Consider the following 22,838-nt stretch of genomic DNA (forward strand, 5'->3'; position numbering starts at 1 on the left):
AATTTTATATATATATATATATATATATATATATATATATATATATATATATAGAGAGAGAGAGAGAGAGAGAGAGAGAGAGAGAGAGAGAGAGAGAGAGAGAGAGAGAATGTGTTTTCCAGTACTGACTTACTGTTCTCAATACTTTCAAATTTTACAAACTTCAAGACTTGCTATTTTTGTATGCAAGATTATAAAACCTCATCGTTCCAGAGTAATTTATAGCAGAATTTCTACTAACTTTGTCAGCGAGATTTATTTGGAGCGCGAGAGGAATTCTAAAGTTGTCAGCAGAACATTTAAAAAAGTTGTACAATTTGCCAAACCACACAGTTTATTCTGGGGTAGTAATTCTCCGAGAATTATAATAAAGTCCGATAATAAATTTGGTTATATAATACTCTGAAATGAAAAAAGTCACGGATTTCTTGTTAAAACTGCGAGGAAAGAAATTTTAGATATTTTGTAAAATATACTACTGCAGCTTTGACGGACTAAAATTTGACACCTAAAAACCGAACTTGAAACTTATTACTGAGATGTAAACTAAACATAGCGACCTCGCCTTCAAATACAGAAATGAGAAGGCGATGCGCCATTTAATAAATACATAGCTTAGGTAGTGTACTATATGAAAACTAATCTAACCAAGTCTTCAATTATGTATCAGACAAAGGCAGAATATCACAGATACGCTAAACCATAAGAATGAAAGATACCATAAAGAGATTATGTTTGAGACGGCTGGCTTCCATTTACAGCCAGGTAGAATATATAATGTGGAATATATAATATTAACTTTATCACTTACACAATTGTTCTTTACATTGATACAATAATAACAGGACCTCACTGAAACTGGATGGTATGAGGACTGTTAGTCCAGGATAGCTTGTCACCCATTGTTTTTAAATAAATAACTCCTGTTAGTTATTATATATATATATATATATATATATATATATATATATATATGTGTGTGTGTGTATGTATACATATACATATATATATATATATATATATATATATATATATATATATATATATATATAAAATCTCACACAATACTCACTGTCCATTTGACTCGCAAGTTTCATCACTCCTAATTCGTACCGAAAGACGATCAAAATACACGAAATCCCAGAACCTTTGTCATAGGACACGAAGCTCATTTCTTAATTCCACGCAATTTCCACTATAAGCCTTTCCAGACGTGGGCTAATGAAAAATGCATGAGATACAGGGAACAGGATGGAGAGGAGAGAGAGAGAGAGAGAGAGAGAGAGAGAGAGAGAGGACAATACACATGAATACGCCGGAAATATATAGACGGGTATATAAGAAGATGGCAATACAAAATTAAGAAGGATTATGTGCATGAAAATAAATAATATAAAGAGAAATAAAGGTAAATGCAAGAGACAAAACTGTACAAGAAAAAATGTCATACGTGGTTGAGTAAACAGGAAGCAGAACGGAGACAGAAGGAAAAGTGATAAATGAGGAATGCTCGACGCGGAGAAGTAAAAGGGAGTATGAGTAGAGATAATGAAAATAAAAATGCAATAAAAGGAAAATAAAAAAACCGAAAGATTAAGGAAATGTTAGCAGAACAATGTTAAAATGAGAACTAATAGTTATGGGTGAACAGACAATTAGATGGAGATGGAGATTCATGATAAAAATGAAACTGGCAAATAAGTGAATAAATAAAGGTGTAAATATGACAAAAAATAACAAAGATGAAGAGATAAAAGATCAAAGAGGAAATGGCGACGAAGACGGTTACAGGACAGAGAAGATAACCAGTACAATAGGAGAGAAGAAATCATAAAAGGAAATTCAATTATTGCCCAAAAATGAAAATGAGTGAGAAGGAGAATCCGGGAAATGAACCACAGATAAAATGGATTAACCCAACTTTGTTTAGTCATAGCGAATAATTCATCGCATGTCATCAGAGAGAGAGAGAGAGAGAGAGAGAGAGAGAGAGAGCCTTTCTAGTTCAAGTAACAGACAACAACAGTAAGGGCCGTTTACCTCCCGGCTACTGATCGTAATTACTGAGATCAAAGACGAGGTCTCTCAGAGGAGAGAAGGAGGAGGAGGAGGAGGAGGAGGAGGAGGAGGAGAGGAGGAGGGGGTGCCCGGACGTTTAGTATAGCGGGCAGCCATGGCGGTTAGTTATGGAAGCTTAGATGTCGTAATTGTTTCAACTACCTGTTGGGAACGCGTAGCATTTCTAGAGTAATAATAACAGCTCACTTAATCGGTCTCTCAAATACGTACACAAAGTAATGCTTTCCAAATTATTACTTTCCATGGTATAAATACAAAGTAATATTTTCTATGGTATAAATACAAATTAATACTTTTCATGGTATAAACACACAGTATTACTTTTCATGGTATAAACACAAAGTATTACTTTCCATGGTATAAATACAAAGTATTACTTTCCATGGTATAAATACAAAGCAATACTTTCCATGGTGTAAACACAAAATATTCCTTTCCATGGTATAACCACAAAATATACTTTCCATGGTATAAATACAAAGTATTACTTTCCATGGTATAACAAAAAGTATAACTTTCCATGGTGAAACCACAAAGTATTACTTTCCATGGTATAAATACAAAGTATTACTTCCCATGGTATAACAAAAAGTATTACTTTCCATGGTATAAATACAAAGTATTACTTTCCATGGTATAACAAAAAGCATTACTTTCCATGGTAAAAACACAAAGTATTACATTCAATGGAATAAACACAAAATATTCCTTTCCATGATATAAACAACTAGACACAATGTATTAATCTCCATGGCATAACTTTTGTCAGCAAAAATCTACTTACATCTACTGGGGAGACGGGAGTACAATATATCAATTTCACCTCTTTTTATGCTTTTGTGAAAGTAGGAATAAAAAAAACACACACATTATGCTTTGGTGCCAAGCAAAGGCCTAATTTAATCTTTAGGATGCATCAGAACAGCAAATGAAGACTTAAAATCGTATCAATTTTATATAATACATTCTCTCAAGTATCGCGACCGTGCTTAGACGAGGCTAACTACAGCAAAACATGAAAACTGGAAGTTTCGTCCAGAATTACTCATCCTAATTCTCAGGTAATTGAGAGCAATCAAGAATTATTCCGGGAACTGCAGTCAATTACGAATGAGAACGGTAATGCGCTAATTATAAGAGAGAGAGAGAGAGAGAGACTTGAAATGCAATGAAGAACGTACTCGTCAATTAAAATATTACGTTCATTATACGAGAGAGAGAGAGAGAGAGAGAGAGAGAGAGAGAGAGAGAGAGAGAGAGAGAGAGAGAGACTTGAAATGCAATGAAGAACGTACTCGTCAATTAAAATATTACATTCATTATACGAGAGAGAGAGAGAGAGAGAGAGAGAGAGAGAGAGACGTATTCGTCGAATAAAAACAATACAATTTTACGCGTACGTTTGAGAAAAAAGAGAAAGAGAGCACCTACAGTACCCACTTTCATAAACCAGTTTGCTAACAGCAGGTGTGGGCACTGGAGCACTATGCTCTCCCGAGGCCAGGGTATCGATAGTAGACCAGGCTGTTGCAAGCCAATTGCAAATGTATTGCAAAATTATTTTAAACAATTACAAACCTATTGCAAACCAAGTGCAAATATATTGCAAGCCAGTTGCAAACCTATTGCGATACTTGGTGAAATTTTAAGTACATATACTTTTTACTCTTCCTTACTTAAGAGTAAGTAAACAATTACAAACCTATTGCAATCCAACTGCAAATATATTGCAACCAATTTGCGATAAGTGGTGGATTTTAAGTACTTATTCCTTTTTCTCTTCCCTACTTGAGAATAAGTAGCAGAGAATGAAAGAGAAAGGTCGAACGTCTACCTTGGAGAGAGAGAGAGAGAGAGAGAGAGAGAGAGAGAGAGAGAGAGAGAGAACGTAGAACTAATTAAATTTACAACAGGACATGCAGGGATCTAATGCAAGCGGCAATGCTTCACAATGAGACCAGAGAGCAACTGTATGTTGATGATGATGATAGCGAAGATAATGAGTTCAGGGTGATACTGCTGTGAGTAAAACTACATGAGGGTGTATACATACTTTTCATACACTTTCGTGAGTAATATGCGCGAATTTATCATGAAAATTATGTATTAGTTATTAGAAAAAGGGTTTTTATAATGTTAACGCTACTAGATATCAAATGTATATCATTCCTCTCGTATGCATATCGAATGCAGGCTATTGAACCTATTTCTACTAAATGCCGTTTAATCAACATTTATGTGATCGTTAAAAAACTTGCATGCGAATACATGTCATAATAATAATAATAAGAGCTTTTATTAGCTGTTAAAACTGAATAAAAGTCAGCCAGTACGGAATAAATCGAGTACAAAATAAGAGCATATATCCTATTTCTGAAGCGTTCCCAAAGAACTCACATCATCACTACCAACTATTATACCATTGAATGAATAAACTTGATGATGTCCCTCGTGACTTACGATGACTCAAGATAATTCAGTATCGATAGAACCAAAGAGTATATCAATGCACTGGGATGAATCATAATGCGACCGAATTCCTTTTATGCATGGAATGATGTTTTCATTCATAATCGACAGCATATGTTTCAGCCAACTCCGCATACATCACACGCATGGGTAGTCGGAAATATCTCCAACTCTCTCTCTCTCTCTCTCTCTCTCTCTCTCTCTCTCTCTCTCTCTCTCTGAGTAAGTAACCTTTAATTCCCCTCAGAATTAAAACCATTTAAAACTTGATATTATACCTTCAAAACTTCACGGACATTAAAATCTTTTGTTTAATCCCGTGGCCTTAACATTACCAATCTGTAATTCTCAGGTCTCGGGACAATTTCCTGTCCGGAATACCTTGATTTTGAACAATTTTTGGCATTCTGCATTGTTTGAACAATTCGTCCCTGTTTTGACGAACTCTAGTATTTTTCTTTTTATTTGAGTTTTCCAGCCTAGGTATCACAGTTTTTTTTGTAAATAACGTATCAAAACTTCAGCTGCCTGAGTTGCCACGTTTGCAAAACATTTTCATTAAAAAGTTGAGATACGTAAAAACTCTGAATAACATCAAATTCATTGAAGACCATTTCCTCAGAATAGGGAAAAAATGGCTTATGCCAGTTCGTCAAACTTGGGACGAATTAACCTGGATACCTGTAATCCCCTCACCCTGCATCTGAAAATATGAAAATATCAAGGGTATTGCAGAACGTCGAGGAAGAGATCAAGGTTGGGAATTTGGGAATTCAGCAGTCTGATATGACCTTCCATTTAGGGTTAACGGTAAGATAATTTGCTATAGATATACACATTACCTTTATAACTTAACTAGGTTTATATACGGCCAGGCAATTTGCCATTGAAATATATTGTTTGAAATATTGACTCTCCTTTCCTATCACAGGTGGGCTTACCTGCGTTGAGTTCCCTTCCCAATTTAACTAGTGTATCCAAGATCTAGAGAATAGCTTGGTTTTGTTTGTTTGTTTGTGTGGTGTTTTTACGTTGCATGGAACCAGTGGTTATACAGCAACGGGACTAACGGCTTTACGTGACTTCCGAACCACGTCGAGAGTGAACTTCTATCACCAGAAATACACATCTAACACTCCTCAATGGAATGCCCGAGAATCGAACTCACAGCCACTGAGGTGGCAGGTCAAGACCATACCGATCACGCCACTGAGGCGCTCGAGAATAGCTCAGTGGATTCTCTATAGAAATATACATTCTGCGTCTACGTTTGGCTATTTCGTCATGGAAACATTATGATGAATTGCAGTTCCTTCTTTAATTGCCCAATCTGCTTTTGTTAATTAGTCTTAGGAATTCACACTCTAGCACAAAAAGCATTTGTTCCTTTCATAGGAAGCAAGTTGGAAAAAAGAGAAGAGTTTTAGCATAAAAAATCTTAAAAATGTAAAGAAGTGAACGTTTATGGTATTTCAGTCACTGCTTCGAAGTCCAGGTTTAAGGTCAATATTTCTTATTATGCTGCGAAATAAACCTGGTCAATATTTCTTATCATGCTGAGAAATGTCAAGTAAAAAGAGTGACATGAAAGTTATTCTGGGCCAAAACGCAAGCTGAATTATTTCCATAACATTAAAAAATAAAATGAAGGAAGCTATCTTCAAAAACTTATGACGCCAGACGAACCAAGCTAAAATATAGAAACTAATTTGGCTAGAATTAAAAAAAAGGCCCATTTCATCGCTTCGATACAGGTCGCACTTTCATCCATCTAGACTTAAATTTACTCTGTAAAAAAAATAAATAAATAAACTTTCCATATTCTTCGTCGCTAAGCAAAGCTTCCCTTAACTCTTGTTTTCAATCTGTTATGCGAGAAATGAGTTCCATATGAATGTCTATACATCCGGATGACAATAATGATACTACTAATAATGAGATTCAGTGACTCACTTTATAAGATGTACGACAAAAAGTAAAATTAGAAAAATTCTGCACTAAGTTCTCGTAATCACATTTCATTCACTTATATATATATAAAAAAAAGGGCAAATGTTACCGCAATCACATTATATTCATCTTATATTTACAAATTTTACAGCCCCCACCCCTCTCCTTTCTCCTGCTAAACGATCTCATGTGTGTCCTTAGTTTATCTGGGTCCAACCATCTTAACCTTGGCTTCTCTTGTTACGTGCGAGAGCTCTCGCTGATCGCCCAGTGGAGAATTAATCTGTCAAGAGCAGAGAGAGAGAGAGAGAGGAGAGAGCGGAGAAAATGCCACTTGCATAACATTTCGTCGTGGGTCTTCCGTCTAGCGTCGCTCCACACGCAAATGCCTCAGGTAAGTCAGACGAGGAGTGATTGATGGCGAGTGAGTTCCCAAGGCAGGCGTTTCAGTTATTTGCTGCAAATCTTTTTAGCCACAGAATTCCATTACTTTAGTTTTTGTTTCCAATTTTTTACGTTGCTTTTATGAATGAAAGGTGTTTAATTGTTTTATATATATATATATATATATATATATATATATATATATATATATATATATATATATATATATATATATTTCTAGGACATGATACACGACAATCCTTTTATATTTTGGTAGACTATCAGCAAAAAAAAGAAAAAAAAAGATATATATATATATATATACACATGTATTTTTTTACCTTCCAACTTTGTAGCTTTTATTGATGTATTAAGCAAGATTAGTTTGATAATACCATGGTCAATGTGGCCATTAAAATTTTATTAATGGATTACCATTTCAATTACGAACACATCCATAAACCTTTGAACATATGTCCTTCAATAAATAGAAAGCTTAGTCACTTTAAATATTTAGACTCTAAAAATCAATATTGGAAGTTCCATAAATGGAGATTCTAGAATGTCCTTTCTCCAACTGAAAACTGATTCTATAATTTATCTAAGCCTAAACAAGGTCTCATTATAATCATCGCCACCTGCATAACTCTAATACCGACATTATATCTCACGCGTTATAATCGCCACAAACACACTCATCAAATCATGATAAATTAAAATATATCTATATTCTCCATAAATTTCACTGCGAATGAAAGAGTATCACACAATAATCTCAAAATACACAAATGTTAAAAAGGACTATTACTATTTCGATAAGACGATGGATATTAAGTCTAAAGCAGCATATATATATCTATATATATATATATATATATATATATATATATATATATATATATATATATATATACATATATATATATATATATATATATATATATATAATATAATATATATATGTATATAATATTATATATTATATATATATATATATATATATATATATATATATATATATATATATATATATATATATATATTGAGAGCCGGAAGGTTAACACCCCCAGCATATAGCCACCCCCACTAAGAATAAAAGCGTACAAATATATACAATAATGCACACAAACAAACACACACACACACACACACACACACACACACACACATATATATATATTAATATATATATTATATATAATATATGTATATATATATATATATATATATATATATATATATATATATATGTATATATATATATGTGTGTGTGTGTGTGTTTGTGTGTTTTCTGTGAACCCCATTGTGTTTATACGGTATTCAAAAGGTAATTTAATTCTATTCGCATATCTGTTTATTTTTTTGTCCCGCATGCTTCCTATTACCTCCCATTTTACCCCTGTTAAACTGCACCTGCGTGATGTGCTCCACAAATAAGTGGCTTCTCTTTTCATTTATCAAGCAGCATCATCGCTATCCAACAAAGGCAATACGCTCGTTAACGTTATCACGTCTGGCTATAAAAATAACTTGACAGCATCCCATTCCGCCGTTATCATCTCTGTCATTATTCCTCAAATTTTTCGGTTGTTCAACTTCGTATGAAATTATCTATTGTCAGAGACGCGTTACTTTTGGTTCATATCATTATACTGCAGTTTTCGACGCCATCTGTATCATTCTTTGTACTTCCCATGGCTATTCAGGCTATGGCTTTACATAGATTATTATTAAAATTATATTCAGAAGATGAATCATATTCATATGGAACAAGCCCACCAAAGGGGCCACTGATTAGAAATTCAAGTTCCCAAAGAATATGGTGCTCATTTGAGAGAAGGAAGAGATGGAGATACAAAATACTGATAGATGATTTCAGTTATTAGAAAAAATTTATTAATTACATTAATAAATAGATAGATGAAAGTCCGAGTAAATTACAATGTACATAACAAGGAGAACTGCCTTAGGGTGATAATACATCCAATCTTCGCTTAAAATTTTGAGGTTCCAGTTCGACAACATCCTGGAACTTTTGAGGCTCCAGTTCCGCAACATCCTGGAACTTTCGAGGCTCCAGTTCCGCAACATCCTGGAACTTTCGAGGCTCCAGTTCCGCAACATCCTGGAACTTTCGAGGCTCCAGTTCTGCAACATCCTGGAACTTTCGAGGCTCCCCTGGAACTTTTGAGGCTGCAGTTCCGCAACATCCTGGAACTTTCGAGGCTCCAGTTCCGCAACATCCTGGAACTTTTGAGGCTCCAGTTCCGCAACATCCTGGAACTTTTGAGGCTCCAGTTCTGCAACATCCTGGAACTTTCAAGGCTCCAGTTCCGCAACATCCTGGAACTTTCGAGGGTCCAGCTCCGCAACATCCTGGAACTTTTGAGGCTCCAGTTCCGCAACATCCTGGAACTTTTGAGGCTCCAGTTCCGCAACATCCTGGAACTTTTGAGGCTCCAGTTCCGCAACATCCTAACACCTGGAACTTTTCAGGCTCCAGCTCCGCAACATCTTGGAACTTTTGAGGCTCCAGTTCCGCAACATCCTGGAACTTTCGAGGCTCCAGTTCTGCAACATCTGGAAACTTTTGAGGCTCCAGTTCCGCAACACTGTGAACTTTTGAGGCTCCAGTTCCGCAACACCTGGAACTTTTGAGGCTTCAGTTCGCAACATCCTGGAACTTTCAAGGCTCCAGTTCCGCAAACATCCTGGAACTTTCGAGGGTCCAGCTCCGCAACATCCTGGAACTTTTGAGGCTCCAGTTCCGCAACATCCTGGAACTTTTGAGGCTCCAGTTCCGCAACATCCTAACACCTGGAACTTTTCAGGCTCCAGCTCCGCAACATCTTGGAACTTTTGAGGCTCCAGTTCCGCAACATCCTTGAACTTTCGAGGCTCCAGTTCCGCAACATCCTGGAACTTTCGAGGCTCCAGTTCTGCAACATCCTGGAACTTTTGAGGCTCCAGTTCCGCAACATCCTGGAACTTTCGAGGCTCCAGTTCCGCAACATCCTGGAACTTTCGAGGCTCCAGTTCTGCAACATCCTGGAACTTTTGAGGCTCCAGTTCCGCAACATCCTGGAACTTTTGAGGCTCCAGTTCCGCAACATCCTGGAATTTTCGAGGCTCCAGTTCCGCAACATCCTAACACCTGGAACTTTTCAGGCTCCAGCTCTGCAACATCCTGGAACTTTCGAGGCTCCAGCTCCACACCATCTCAACGGGGTACGGAATAAAGGACCTCTTGAACTGAGAAGTTCGATAGTTTAAAAAGAATGAAGTTTCTGCCGCACCTATACTTTTCATGATCCCGTAAGGCGATGGTACCCACAAACAGCTGCTGGTTGGACCTGTGGACTTGACACCCCTACGCTACAGTGCCAACTTTGGCGCGAACGTGTAAACAATCGATACTTAAACATATAATTCTTCGGTGATAAAACTTTCATTATTAAAGTTGAGAGAGAGAGAGAGAGAGAGAGAGAGAGAGAGAGAGAGAGAGAGAGAGATGGAGAGAGAGAGACGAGAAGAGAGAAGAGAAGAAGAGAGAGAGAGAGAGAGAGAGTCATGACTCAGCGACGCTGAAAGCATAAAACAAAATATCGTGATCTTTCATGTCCCTTCGGCAAAGCTCGGGTATTGAAAACCGAAGCCTTTCTATATCGCGCTAATTTATTGCCCTTCCTTTTTCCCGCAGCCAGAACCAGGTCATGCCCAGAGGGGCAGCCTATATTTTCCCCGCCTATAGGAAGAGAGACGCTGGCAATATCCACCAGCATGGGAGTGTGGTCCGTAAGACGCTTAATGCAGCCAGGAGCGAAGTATAAACTCTATATATATTACGCCTGGAGAAGTAGGAATATTCCTCTTATTCCAGAGAGGGAAAATTCTGGAGGAAAGTTATATCGACTGTGAAGTAAAATAAGAAAATAAAAACATCAAACGGCTTTTCCCGCGGTCGAACAAAGCATAATTCATAATACGAAATTCAGAAGTCCCGGAGGCAACTCGCTGTGAAGAAGTCTCGCGGAAGAATATGCAAGGCTCCATTCTTCCGCGATAACTTGAAATTACCCTCTTACCGAAGAGGCTTTTATGTACCCTCCTGAACAAAAGCCTTAATCTCTCTTCGTCAAGATACACATTCATGCGAAACGAGTTGTGGAAATGAATGCGAAATGAGTGTGGAAATGAGTGCACAAACTGCGTTCCAAACGGTGTGTGCGATGATACGTGATAGTATACCATCTTCAGGTCAAAGTACAACTACTGCTGATATCGTTTTTAATAAAACAACAGCATCAAATGAAAACCTCGGCACTGTAACTCGTAAAAACCGCCGGTCGTGAAAACAAAGACAAACATTTGTTTTAGTACGAGCAAAAACAAAATAAACGTTATTTTCTCAAGGTGGGATTGTTATTTTTTTCCCATTTCGTTTTCCGAAGGAGGCGCGTGTTTATTTATAGGGGGCGATGTTTTTATATTGGTCCATAAAAACTGCCCCGTGTTATGATTGTATATCAAGAGCTAGCAGGAAAAAATGAAAAGCACCAGTACCTAGCGCTTTCGTGTATTGATACACCTCATCAGGGTACAATATAGAAGTGTAATATATATAATATATAGATATAATATATAAATATATTATTATATTATATTATTTATATATATATACACACACACATATATATATATATATATATATATATATATATATATATATATACACTACTGGGATGATAAAGAAATCACAAGCATTACAATGACAAGCCAAGGACAGGGGACTCGCGTGTTTTGAGTAGCATCACGTAGGGGCCCCCGAATACAGAAACAACCACTTGTCAGGCGTCTCGGCCAGAGACGTGCTGCACTGAGAGACAGGCGAGGAATTACATTGTGACATTCGGATTTAAAACATTTCGCACATCTATCAATACTCAAAATTAAGCAAAAATAAATGTGCCTGCAATGTGTGTTATTTGAGAGAGAGAGAGAGAGAGAGAGAGAGAGAGAGAGAGAGAGAGAGAGAGAGAGAGAGTAAACTGTATAAAAATATCACTAAAGTAAAAAAAAAAAATATGCCGTTTTACACGATGTTTTTGCTACAGCAAAAAAAAAATATATATATATATTATATATATATATTATATATATATACATGTATATATATATATATATATATATATATATATTAGTATATATATATATATTAGAACACTAAGTTACTACAAATACAATACAATAACTCCCCCACCCCCACGAGAGATGGTTACTCTTCAACATTTTAGTAAAACGAACTGTACAGACAGATATCTATCTATCAACATTAAGGTTAAGATTCCTTCAAACTTAGAGAAATGTTATTCTCCTAATTTTCTGCAGTAAGTTTTCAACAACGATAACACCTACCTTCTTCTCTCATGACAGCTGAAAACGGGATGTCCTCGATCCTTTTTATCCTAAGAAGTGAAAACAATACCAGATCATACCACGGGCACCAACCATTTCGGGGGGAAATATTTCGTCTTTCAAACTATAAAAAAAAAAGAAAAAAATCAAGTAAATCACAAAATAATCCCTCGTTTCAACACGAATAAAAAAAAAAAGTGCGTTCTGTTTCACAATGTGGAAACACGGGAGTGTAAAGAGAGAGAGAGAGAGCGGGAGAGAAAGAAAGAAAGAGAGAGAGAGAGAGAGAGGACTGAAAACGAGACTGGAGGGTTATTCCGTACACGTGTTGGTCGGGCGGCGGCCGTCAAGAAAATGCGCGCTGTTTACCTCTGGAAGCGTCGTCGGGGATAGACGCTCGCGCCGCCGTCCAGCCCAGTACCAGGGGGCGAGCCAGCAGGTGAGTGAGGTGAGTGACTACGTAGAGCCTGGGGGCTGGCTGGCTGGCTGGGCTCAACGAATCCCACGCGCCCACGCGAGTAATGGCAGAGACACAGGGGTAGCATGACACATTACGCTTGACTATTGAGCATTTTTTTTTTTTTTACCTGGGAGTCGAACGGAAAGGGATTCCGGAATGAATATAGACTTGGTGTGTATCCTAACGATAAGTTGAAAATTTGGACACACGTAAATAAACAAAAACTTTAGAATTTGGAATTGTCGAGAGAGAGAGAGAGAGAGAGAGAGAGAGAGAGAGAGAGAGAGAGAGAGAGACCTACTAGTGTATGTGTGCGTCCTAATGAACGTTAAAAATGTGAACACTCAATAATCATTACTATACAAAAACGAGAGAGAGAGAGAGAGAGAGAGAGAGAGAGAGAGAGAGAGAGAGAGACCTTGTGTGTATTGTACGTCCCGCAGTAGGCTGAAAATGTGGACACACAACAAACATACGTAAGCAAAAACTTAGAGAGAGAGAGAGAGAGAGAGAGAGAGAGAGAGAGAGAGAGAGAGAGCTTTTACGTCAAGAAAACCGTTCCACAAGTGCATCGTAGATAGAGCAGGTGGATAAAGTGCTGAGTGCCACAAATCCTATCAGACCATCAACTGCAGGGCTGTTGCTGCTGCTGCTGCTGCTGCTATTACCGCTGCTATTTTTCCTACTGCTGTTGGCGAGTAGTAGGAGGGCAGATCAATAAAGAAGCAGGTGCTCCTGCTGATGGTACTACCACTACTACTGCTGCTACTGCTCACGGCCACTCCCCATCCCCTGCCTCTGTTCACGACCTTCCCCCATGGAACCTCCTTCCAATTTCTATTTCTGACGACTTTCGTCGCTACGTCTCAAAGTCCCTCTCATCAATCATTCTCCAGAGTCATCAGTCTTCCTATACCTCGTCACCTCCAACACTACATGGGAAATGATGGTAAAAGTGACTCCCAAAAGGAGGCATGGGGGAAAAGGACGTGTATTTATATATATAGAAATAAAATTTGTGGACAGTTTCTTGGAAATCGACCATTCAGAAATTATATTCATAATATCAGTAAGGCTCAGAATATTGGTAACGACCATCGGTTGCTGCTCCGCCAATAAGCCAATTTACAGAACGGAAACAGAAGAAAAACATGCAGAAAACCTCCCCAAAAATTATATAATTCAAAATAAACTTCATTTTCAGAAATTTCTTCAATAACTCATTCACTTTCCCACCTCACCTCACCATATGCTGGCATAAGTCCAGCTTAATCTCAACAAATAACAATTCCCGCTGACCGTCTCGGTTGGTTAGCCCGAACCCAGAGGTCTAAACCAGCTCTTAAGCTTTCTTGTAACACCTCATAACATTTAACTACCACTAACAGTAATTCAATCCCTCTAAGAAATTCATGAGTGTTCAATATCTCACAGTTCCTTTCTAAAATGAAGAATGAGTATGCCGTCATTCTTTCTTAATTCCCTATCACAGTCGGGATTATTACGGATAATAATAACCTTACAAAACGCAAAGGGAAAATTCTGGAACCACTGCCTAAAACCACATAAACTGAACATCCAGGAAGTCCTTTAGGGAAGGAATACCACCAAAGGGAAATAAATCTGCGATTGTCACAATTACATTCAAACGAAGACAGGAGAGAGAGAGAGAGAGAGAGAGAGAGAGAGCCAAAACCCGTGTGATTCCAGATTAATTCTAGGAAATGGAGAGAGAGAGAGAGAGAGAGAGAGAGAAAATCCCTATGAGTCATGCTTTAAATAAAACTAAGAGAGAAACCGAACAAAAGCTGTAAGATTCTCGATAAATTCACATAAGAGCACCACGGAGAGGAGAGAGAGAGAGAGAGAGAGAGAGAGAGAGAGAGAGAGAGAGAGAGAGAGAGACGTCAGCCACAACGTAGCTCGTTTTACACATCAAAAGCCCGTTTTAACAGGCCGGACTAACTCAGTTACCTGGAAAGCCCCAAAGTGGAGTGAAAAGACTCCTGCAGGAATATTTCGCCTAATGGCATATTATGAAGGATACGCAGGTGTTGATTGCCATTTTCCAAGCAATTTATTGTGGTCGGACAGAAAGCGCTCCTCATGAATGTTCATTATTAATACTCCAGCTCGCTCTGGCGGCTTTTCAGGCCCCGTTGTCTTCATATAATAATAATAATAATAATAATAATAATAATAATAATAATAATAATTGTTATTATTATCATTATTATTATTATTCGGGAGATAAAACCTTATTCATATGGAACAAGCCCTCAGGGGCCACCGACTTGAAATTCGAAATTCCACAGAATATGTTCACTTGAAAGTTACGAGAGAGAGAGAGAGAGAGAGAGAGATCAGTTACTGGAAAAGTAAATAAGATAAATTAATAAATAAATAGATAAAAATATAAATAAAATAAGTAAAGTACAAGGTACACAGTCTAAGGGATGTAATGCATTGCATCTACGCCTGCGCTAGTGTGATTCTCTATAACACCCGCTAATGCGTATATTGACGCCGATGCGATGCGCCACATAATTATGCCATAACATTGAATAATTAAATATTAGTAAACACTTATACGCCACTGGTGTTACGACCCATAAACGGAGGTAAATACACTGAAGTACGTGTTGGCCTTTGCACAGTATAAACGCACACTATCGTGCTTACATAGGCGAATAGACATTGTACTCTAAATGTACACAGTGCTCTGTGCGAAAACGTCTATAATTCTACGTGGTTGAATCTCCATTCACGTTACAGAAAGGAAGTAGCGCCTAAGTGGCATGGTTGGTATGGTCATGGACTGCCACCTCGGTGGCCGCGAGTTCATTCCTCGGGCATTCCACTGCTTAGTCAGAGATGTGTAATTCTGGTGATAGAAGCTCACTCTCGACGCGTTTCGGAAGTCACGTAAAGCCGTTAGTCCCGTTGCTGAATAACCACTGGTTCCATGCAACGTAAAAACACCATACAAACAAACAAACAAAATAACAGAGAGGGAAATGGTTTTATAATATGGAATTCTACTATGCAACTACATTATGGTTTTCTGGGAAAATGTTCTGCTATCACCTATGTGGATAAACAATTACTGCTAGAATTCTATTCTCCTCGTATTTTAATAGTTTATTTATATTTCAATCGTGCATAATTTATAAACACTTTATAAAAGCTTTCGAACCCTTCCCTGGGTTCATCTTCAGTCCAAATGAATGACTAAACTAAACATGTACTGAGTTGAACTTGAACAAAAATATATTGTGGAACCCTTAGAACAACAACAACAACAACAACAACAACAACAACAACAACAATAATAATAATAATAATAATAGTAATAAATAATAATAATAATAATATATTTACAATTGCAACAAAAAGAAAGCATTCCTTTACAAAGATACTGCCCCAATAAACGAAAGCAAATCTTGCACTTCGCTCTAAAAACCAAATGCTAGAACTACTTTTAAATTCATCTAAAAGGAAGAGGTAAATAAATAATTCTGTCTTTTTTTACTCCAGCATATTTCATTCCGACGCCGACACGTTTTAATCCGATTAATGCAACACCAAATAGACTAAAATGTGTTTGAACTTATATTTTTTTTGGCAATATGCTGTTCATATTTCACCTCAGTGTGTGAAATTCATAAATCTAACTATAATAAATGAAAATTTACCAAATCGCTACTACAACACGAAGCTGGTTGTCGTGATCAATATACTGAGAGAGAGAGAGAGAGAGAGAGAGAGAGAGAGAGAGAGAGTCTATTATACAACTCTGGAGTCATGGGAAAAAAGAGAGAAATTCAATAAACATTACGTACTTGCAATGAGTCCTGAGAGAGAGAGAGAGAGAGAGAGAGAGAGAGAGAGAGAGAGAGAGAGTTAAGAAATTCAATAGGCATTACAGAAGTCCAAAGTCCTGCGCTAGCAATAAACCGAAAGTTTTGTTGGCCGCTATTATTTCACCTCGATTCCACTCTCTCTCTCTCTCTCTCTCTCTCTCTCTCTCTCTCTCTCTCTCTCTCTCTCTTGTTAAAGTTTCCTTTCTCGGTTGAACCATTCGTAATTAATTCCGAGAAACTTTTTGTATAGTTTCTCAAAAGGTCTTTAGCGAAAGTCGAATAAGCAACTGTTTATAACTGTCGAATATTCGACTCTTTGTAATTAGTATTTAAAGGCGATTCTCCAAAGCTTTATAGCAAAGGTCGAACAGAATACCATTCTATAATAATAAAATACGAATGGATCTTTCTTGTTTGTCCGCCCCGTGGTCAGGGCGAGTATGTAGAGGACCGAGAGGGTGGGGGAGACATGACACATCCACCCTCCTGAAAACCTGTTCGTCGCCCCGGCTGAGGGCGGGGTAGGTAGGGAAATGGGAGAGTAGGGGAGACATCCACCCTTCTCCTGCAAACCTGTTGGTCCGCCCAGAGTGGGGGAAGGGTAGGGGAGACAGCAGCGCCGAGTTCCAGCGCAGCGTAGCGCGTTCCATCAAGATCGTATGTAAATAATTCTGGATAAATTCACTGAAACTCCCCAAAATATCTATTAGACAAAGTTAGGTAGTATACACCTAATTAATTCTGAATACCAGACAAAGTTAAGTATACACCTAATTAATTCTGAATAACTGAGTTGTTTTTAGCACAAAAAATCAAACATATTCAATCTTCCTCAAGAATCTTGAACATATCAAGTTTGTCAAATCTCCTGTCATGTTGAGTGACTGCTTGGTTAAGCTGGCGGAGCAAAATGATTTAATTTTAGTCGTTATCTAAAACGTTACATTGAAGAAACCGTTGTGAAAGCGGTTACATTTACTATCAGTAATTACAGTTTCATCACTGTGGTCATATTTTTTCGTGATTTCTAGTCGTTAACTCAAAAGATATTTCCATGTTCAGTGACTTCAGTAGCACCCAGAAATTCCTATTCAATTTCATATATTCTTGCAGTTTTCAAGGTCGTACTATTTATCCTTACTATGTTTTCAGGCATGTGATACTTACATTAACTTCAGTTGTTACAAAGGAGGTTATATTGATTCTCACTAATTCCATGAGGTTGTGTTTACTCAAATTAACGCTGATTAAACTCGGTTTTTATCAAGGGGGCTACATTTACTGGACTCGTCCGTGCGTTTTAATTCAAAGCTGAAAACCAGAGGTGTTCAGCGGAAAAACTAGATAACACTGAACCCAAACATATACTTTAAATATACTTTTTGTAAAGATAACAGTTGCAAATTACATCTTTGGGGAGCGAAGAATTGTGAAACTATTAGTTTTTTTTTATCAATACATTTACTTATTTTAATAATTTCTTTGCTCTTCGTTCAATATCATACGTGAACATTTAGGACTACAAAAGCTAGCTGGACAAATTCATGTCTTTCAACTGCTTCTTAATATAACAATAATAATAGTAATTCACTGATGGAAAAATTTACTATGTTTCCTGGTGTTATTTTGAAAATAACTTATGCCTCTAACTTTAATACTGATATAGTTCTGTACAACAAAAATAACATTTGACTGTCGAATCATCCGAGTAAAAGATGCAAGTTACATAGAAAATACAAGAATCTCAATGCTAATAGTAAATTTCTATAGGTCAGCGGACACTATAGAACACCACAATTCGATATCCTATCTAAAGCAGTCAACATTTCTAATTCTGAATTATCTGATCGAAATTCGTCAAAAAGTTTTGACTGAGAAACTGATATTGTCGACATTCGTTGTTATAAAGATTCGATCGACATCCGGAAATGATCGATATCTATCAGTCTCGAAAGTTTGATACCATTAGTTGGTATATAGACTAATTCAGAGTTTGTAGGCATTAATTTTTTTTTGTTTGAAAACTTTTTCTGATAGACATTCGTTTGTATACGAACCTCAAAAGAATATTTGTGTCCACAAAAGCTGAAACAAAGGAATATAGTTTGTTCCAACCATAAAAAATAATAATAATAACTATTATAAAAATAAACAGCACAAAAAATCAAGACTGACGACAACGACGACAATAAAGAAAAATTGAAAGGTAGTCATTCAGCAGGTAAACGACAGTTCATCGCACACCAATAATTAATTAGCTTTTGAAACACCTGTTCTTAATCGCAGGCCCCTCCAAAGCCCCCCACCCCCCAAAAAAAATATTCACGTTGAAATCGATAGCGTGTGATATCATTTGCAGGCGCATCCACAGTAATAAAATTTTGCACTAATTAAATGCAGCCATTAGTGTAGAGGTGGACAAAAAGAATTAACTAACGAGCATTCGTTATGATTAAATTTTTTACCTTGCCAAAACAGGCAAACAGAGAGAGAGAGAGAGAGAGAGAGAGAGAGAGAGAGAGAGAGAGAGAGAGAGAGAGAGAAAATGAAATTATATTAACTCGAAACAAATAAGAAACACATCTATGCAAAAACAACATGAGTCTTTTATTTAATATTTTATCCATGATTTTAAGCGGATGTCATGGAAAAATAAAATGGAGAGAGAGAGAGAGAGAGAGAGAGAGAGAGAGAGAGAGAGAGAGAGAGAGAGAGAGAGAGAGAGAGAGAGAGAGAAATTATATCAACTCGAAACAAATAAGAAACATATTTTTGCTAAAATAGCCAGTTCTTTTCATATCCTATTCATGATTTTAAACGGATGTGATGGAAAAAGAATGACAAAGTGAGAGAGAGAGAGAGAGAGAGAGAGAGAGAGAGAGAGAGAGAGAGAGAGAGAGAGAGAATGGTGTGGTGAGGAAAAGAGGCGGAAAAAAAAGGCGATACCTGGGGTCTGATACAACGATAACCCATATCACATGGGTGTGGTCTTTTCCCATGGGTGGGAACGGCATAGACCCATCTCTCGACCTTACCTTACAGACCTTACAGACCTTACATCTTGTTCGGGTTGCCCCAGGTCCCTCAGTGTGAGGCACCTCTAATGTCTACCAGAGAGTTGCTAGTACATCTTCCGGTATATTTTGCATCTTCCAATCTTGGATGGTCTGGGATGCAGTTTAGATATTTGTCGAGCTTATTCTTAAACACATCTACGCTCACTCTGATATATTCCTCAGATGAGCTGGCAACGCATTGAATAGACGCTGCATTATCGATGCTGGTGCGTAGTGGATTAATGTCCTGTTTGCTTTCCTTATTTTTCCTGGTATAGTTTTGGGCACTATTAATCTACCTCTGCTTGCTCTTTCTGATATTTTTAGTTCCATGATATTTTCTGCTATTCCTTTCTATCTGTTTCCATGCCTGAATTGAATTATCATGTAGCGTTCTTCTTTTCCTTTCTAGACTATATAATTTTAAGAATTGTAGTCTTTCCCAGTAGTCAAGGTCCTTAACTTCTTCTATTCTAGCTGTAAAGGACCTTTGTACACTCTCTATTTGTGCAATATCCTTTTGATAGTGTGGGTACCATATCATATTGCAATATTCAAGTGGACTACGAACATATGTTTTATAAAGCATAATCATGTGTTCAGCTTTTCTTGTTTTGAAGTGCCGTAACAACATTCCCATTTTTGCTTTTACATTTGCAAAGAGTTGCTATTTGATCATTGCAATAACATGTTACTATTCATCATCACACCAAGGTCTTTAACTGCTTCCTTATTTGTGATGCTTCCATTATTAGGTCCCTTATACTGCATATAGCTTTCTTCTCTGTCTCCATAATTTATTGATTCAAATTTATCAGAGTTAAATACCATCCTATTTACCTCTGCCCAATCATATACTTTGTTAAGGTCTCTTTGTAGAGCGTTCCTATCTTCATCACAAGTAATTTCTCTACTTATTCTTGTGTCATCTGCGAAACTACTCACTACCGAATCCTTCACATTATTGTCTATGTCTTCAATCATAATAACAAACAGTATTGCAGCTAACACCGTACCTTGCGGCACACCGGATATTACCTTGACTTCATCCGATTTCTCGTCGTTTGCAATAACTATCTGTTTTCTGTTGTGTAAAAATTCTTTTAACCATCTTCCTACTTTATCCACGATATTGTGTTTTCTAATTTTCTTCTTCGCTAATATATTATGGTCTACTTTATCAAAAGCTTTTGCAAAGTCTAAATAAACCACATCTGTTTCATTTCCGCTTTTCATATTTTTGAATATGTTCTCACGGTGGACTAACAGTTGGGTTTGTGTACTTTTTCCGGGTACGAAACCATGTTGTCCTTTATTAAACAAATTATTTTTTATTAAATGTTTCATAATATTTTTCTTCATTACCCTTTCATACACTTTCATAATATGTGATGTTAGACTCACAGGCCTATAATTACTTGCCTCTAGTCTTGATCCACTTTTGAAAGTAGGGGTAATATATGCTAATTTGTGCTCATCATAAATCTTGCCTGTATCTACACTTTGTCTTAATAATATTGCAAGTGGCTTTGCGATAGAATGAACTACTTTCTTTAACAAAATAGCAGGAATTTCATCAGGCCCTGCAGCAGCTCCATTTTTAATTTCATTAATAGCCTGCACAATATCAGCTTCATTAATATCTATGTCAGCTAAATATTCACTATTTTCATCCCTTACTTCTATATCATTATCTTCATTATCTTATTCTAGGGGTGAATTCTCTCTTATATCGTTCTGCCAGTATGTTGCAAATTTCCTTTTTTTCATTCGTTAATCTCCCTTCAATTCTCAGAGGGCCTATTGTTTCTATTCTTCTTTTATTCATCTTCTTCGCATATGAGTATAATAGTTTGGGGTTTTCCTTGATATTTAATAGGGTTTTTTCTTCCAAGTCCCGTTTTTCATTTTCTTTTGATTGTATAATCTTTTGTTCTGCATTTTCTATCTTACTTTTTAGCTCTATTAACTTTCCATGCATTTTTTTCTTTTGCAAGACCTTTTTTCCACTTTCTGATTTTCTGGAACAAGATCCTTCTGTCTCTTGGTATGCATGGAATGATGTTACTTTTCTTCTTCGGTATATATTTTCTTCCACTATTTTCTCCAATATTTTATATAATATCTCCGTATTTACCCATTATGTTCATCACTTACGAAAATGTTATCCCAATCTTTGTTAATTCTTCATTAATTTCTGACCATTTTTAAATTTTTACTGTAGAAGTTTGTATTTTCCATATCCTTCCCACTTTTTCATTTCTTGCTTATCTCTATTTTCACTTGCTTTGGAATGAAACTGTTAATTCTATGACATTATGGTCTGAAATATTCGCATTATAAACTATTATTTCTTTAACATAATTCATCTCGTTCACAAATACTAGGTCTAAAGTATTTTCTCCTTCTTGTTGGCAGGTGATTTATTTGTTGAATGTTGTATTCTAGTAGCATATCTAATAGCTTTTCAAATTGCCACTTATCTTCTGCACTACTATTACTCTCTTTTTTATATGTATAAGTACAACCACAATCTCCTATTCGTTCTTTCCATTCTACGAAAGGAAAGTTGAAGTCACCAGATAGGAGAATAGTCCAGTCCTTGTGATTTTTACATAATATCATCCATTTTTCCAATTATTAAGTCAAACACTCTTTAGTATTAGGAGGTCGATATATTACTATGTTCATCAATTTTTCAGATTCAAATTCTACCGCTATTAGTTCACATTCTGAGTTACTATATTTCTCATATATTTATTTTTCCTTGTTTTTTGTCTTTCCCATATATTGCGGTTCCCCCTTGATTCCTATTTTTTCTATCTGATCTATAAGTTTGGAACCCTTTTATTTGATCATCATTCCCAGGGTCTCTTGGGAAATACCAGGTTTCACTTATATTCATTATATCTATTTTCTTTCATTTTGGGTTAGTTCTTCTAAGTACTCTATTTTTCTTTTTGAGTTACTCGTAACTAAACCCTGCGCATTCATCACTATGATGGTTTGCGTGTTTTCTCCTTCATTTAATAATGGTAGTAATAAGGATTTTCCCATGTCTCTTTCCTGTTCTGGTATGTTGTTCTTTTTTTCATTTCCAGAAATTCTGACATTAAAAAATCCAACTTTTCCATAATATTTGATCTTCCTTCATCATAATTA

The 22,838-nt window shown here is 36.7% G+C and overlaps 1 protein-coding gene across 12 annotated transcripts in view; it reads right to left on the reverse strand.

The window, feature by feature from the left end:
- The window catches only part of LOC135197747 (uncharacterized), a 530,867-nt gene that overhangs the window by 67,968 nt on the left and 440,061 nt on the right, over positions 1–22,838 (reverse strand). For 2 of the 12 annotated variants that reach the window (XM_064224811.1, XM_064224809.1), the window contains exons 1-2: positions 12,621–12,730; positions 12,298–12,421 (exon numbers count right to left, since the gene is read on the reverse strand). The exons of 3 other annotated variants lie outside the window; for them this stretch is intronic. In XM_064224811.1, coding sequence (XP_064080881.1) covers positions 12,298–12,310 — 13 coding nt within the window. In that variant the 5' untranslated portion in view covers positions 12,311–12,421; positions 12,621–12,730. 7 more of the 12 variants (XM_064224812.1, XM_064224819.1, XM_064224815.1 and 4 more) reach the window with 5 other exon arrangements.

This window comes from Macrobrachium nipponense, chromosome 21 (assembly GCF_015104395.2).
Source record: "Macrobrachium nipponense isolate FS-2020 chromosome 21, ASM1510439v2, whole genome shotgun sequence".
Lineage (NCBI taxonomy): Eukaryota > Metazoa > Arthropoda > Malacostraca > Decapoda > Palaemonidae > Macrobrachium > Macrobrachium nipponense.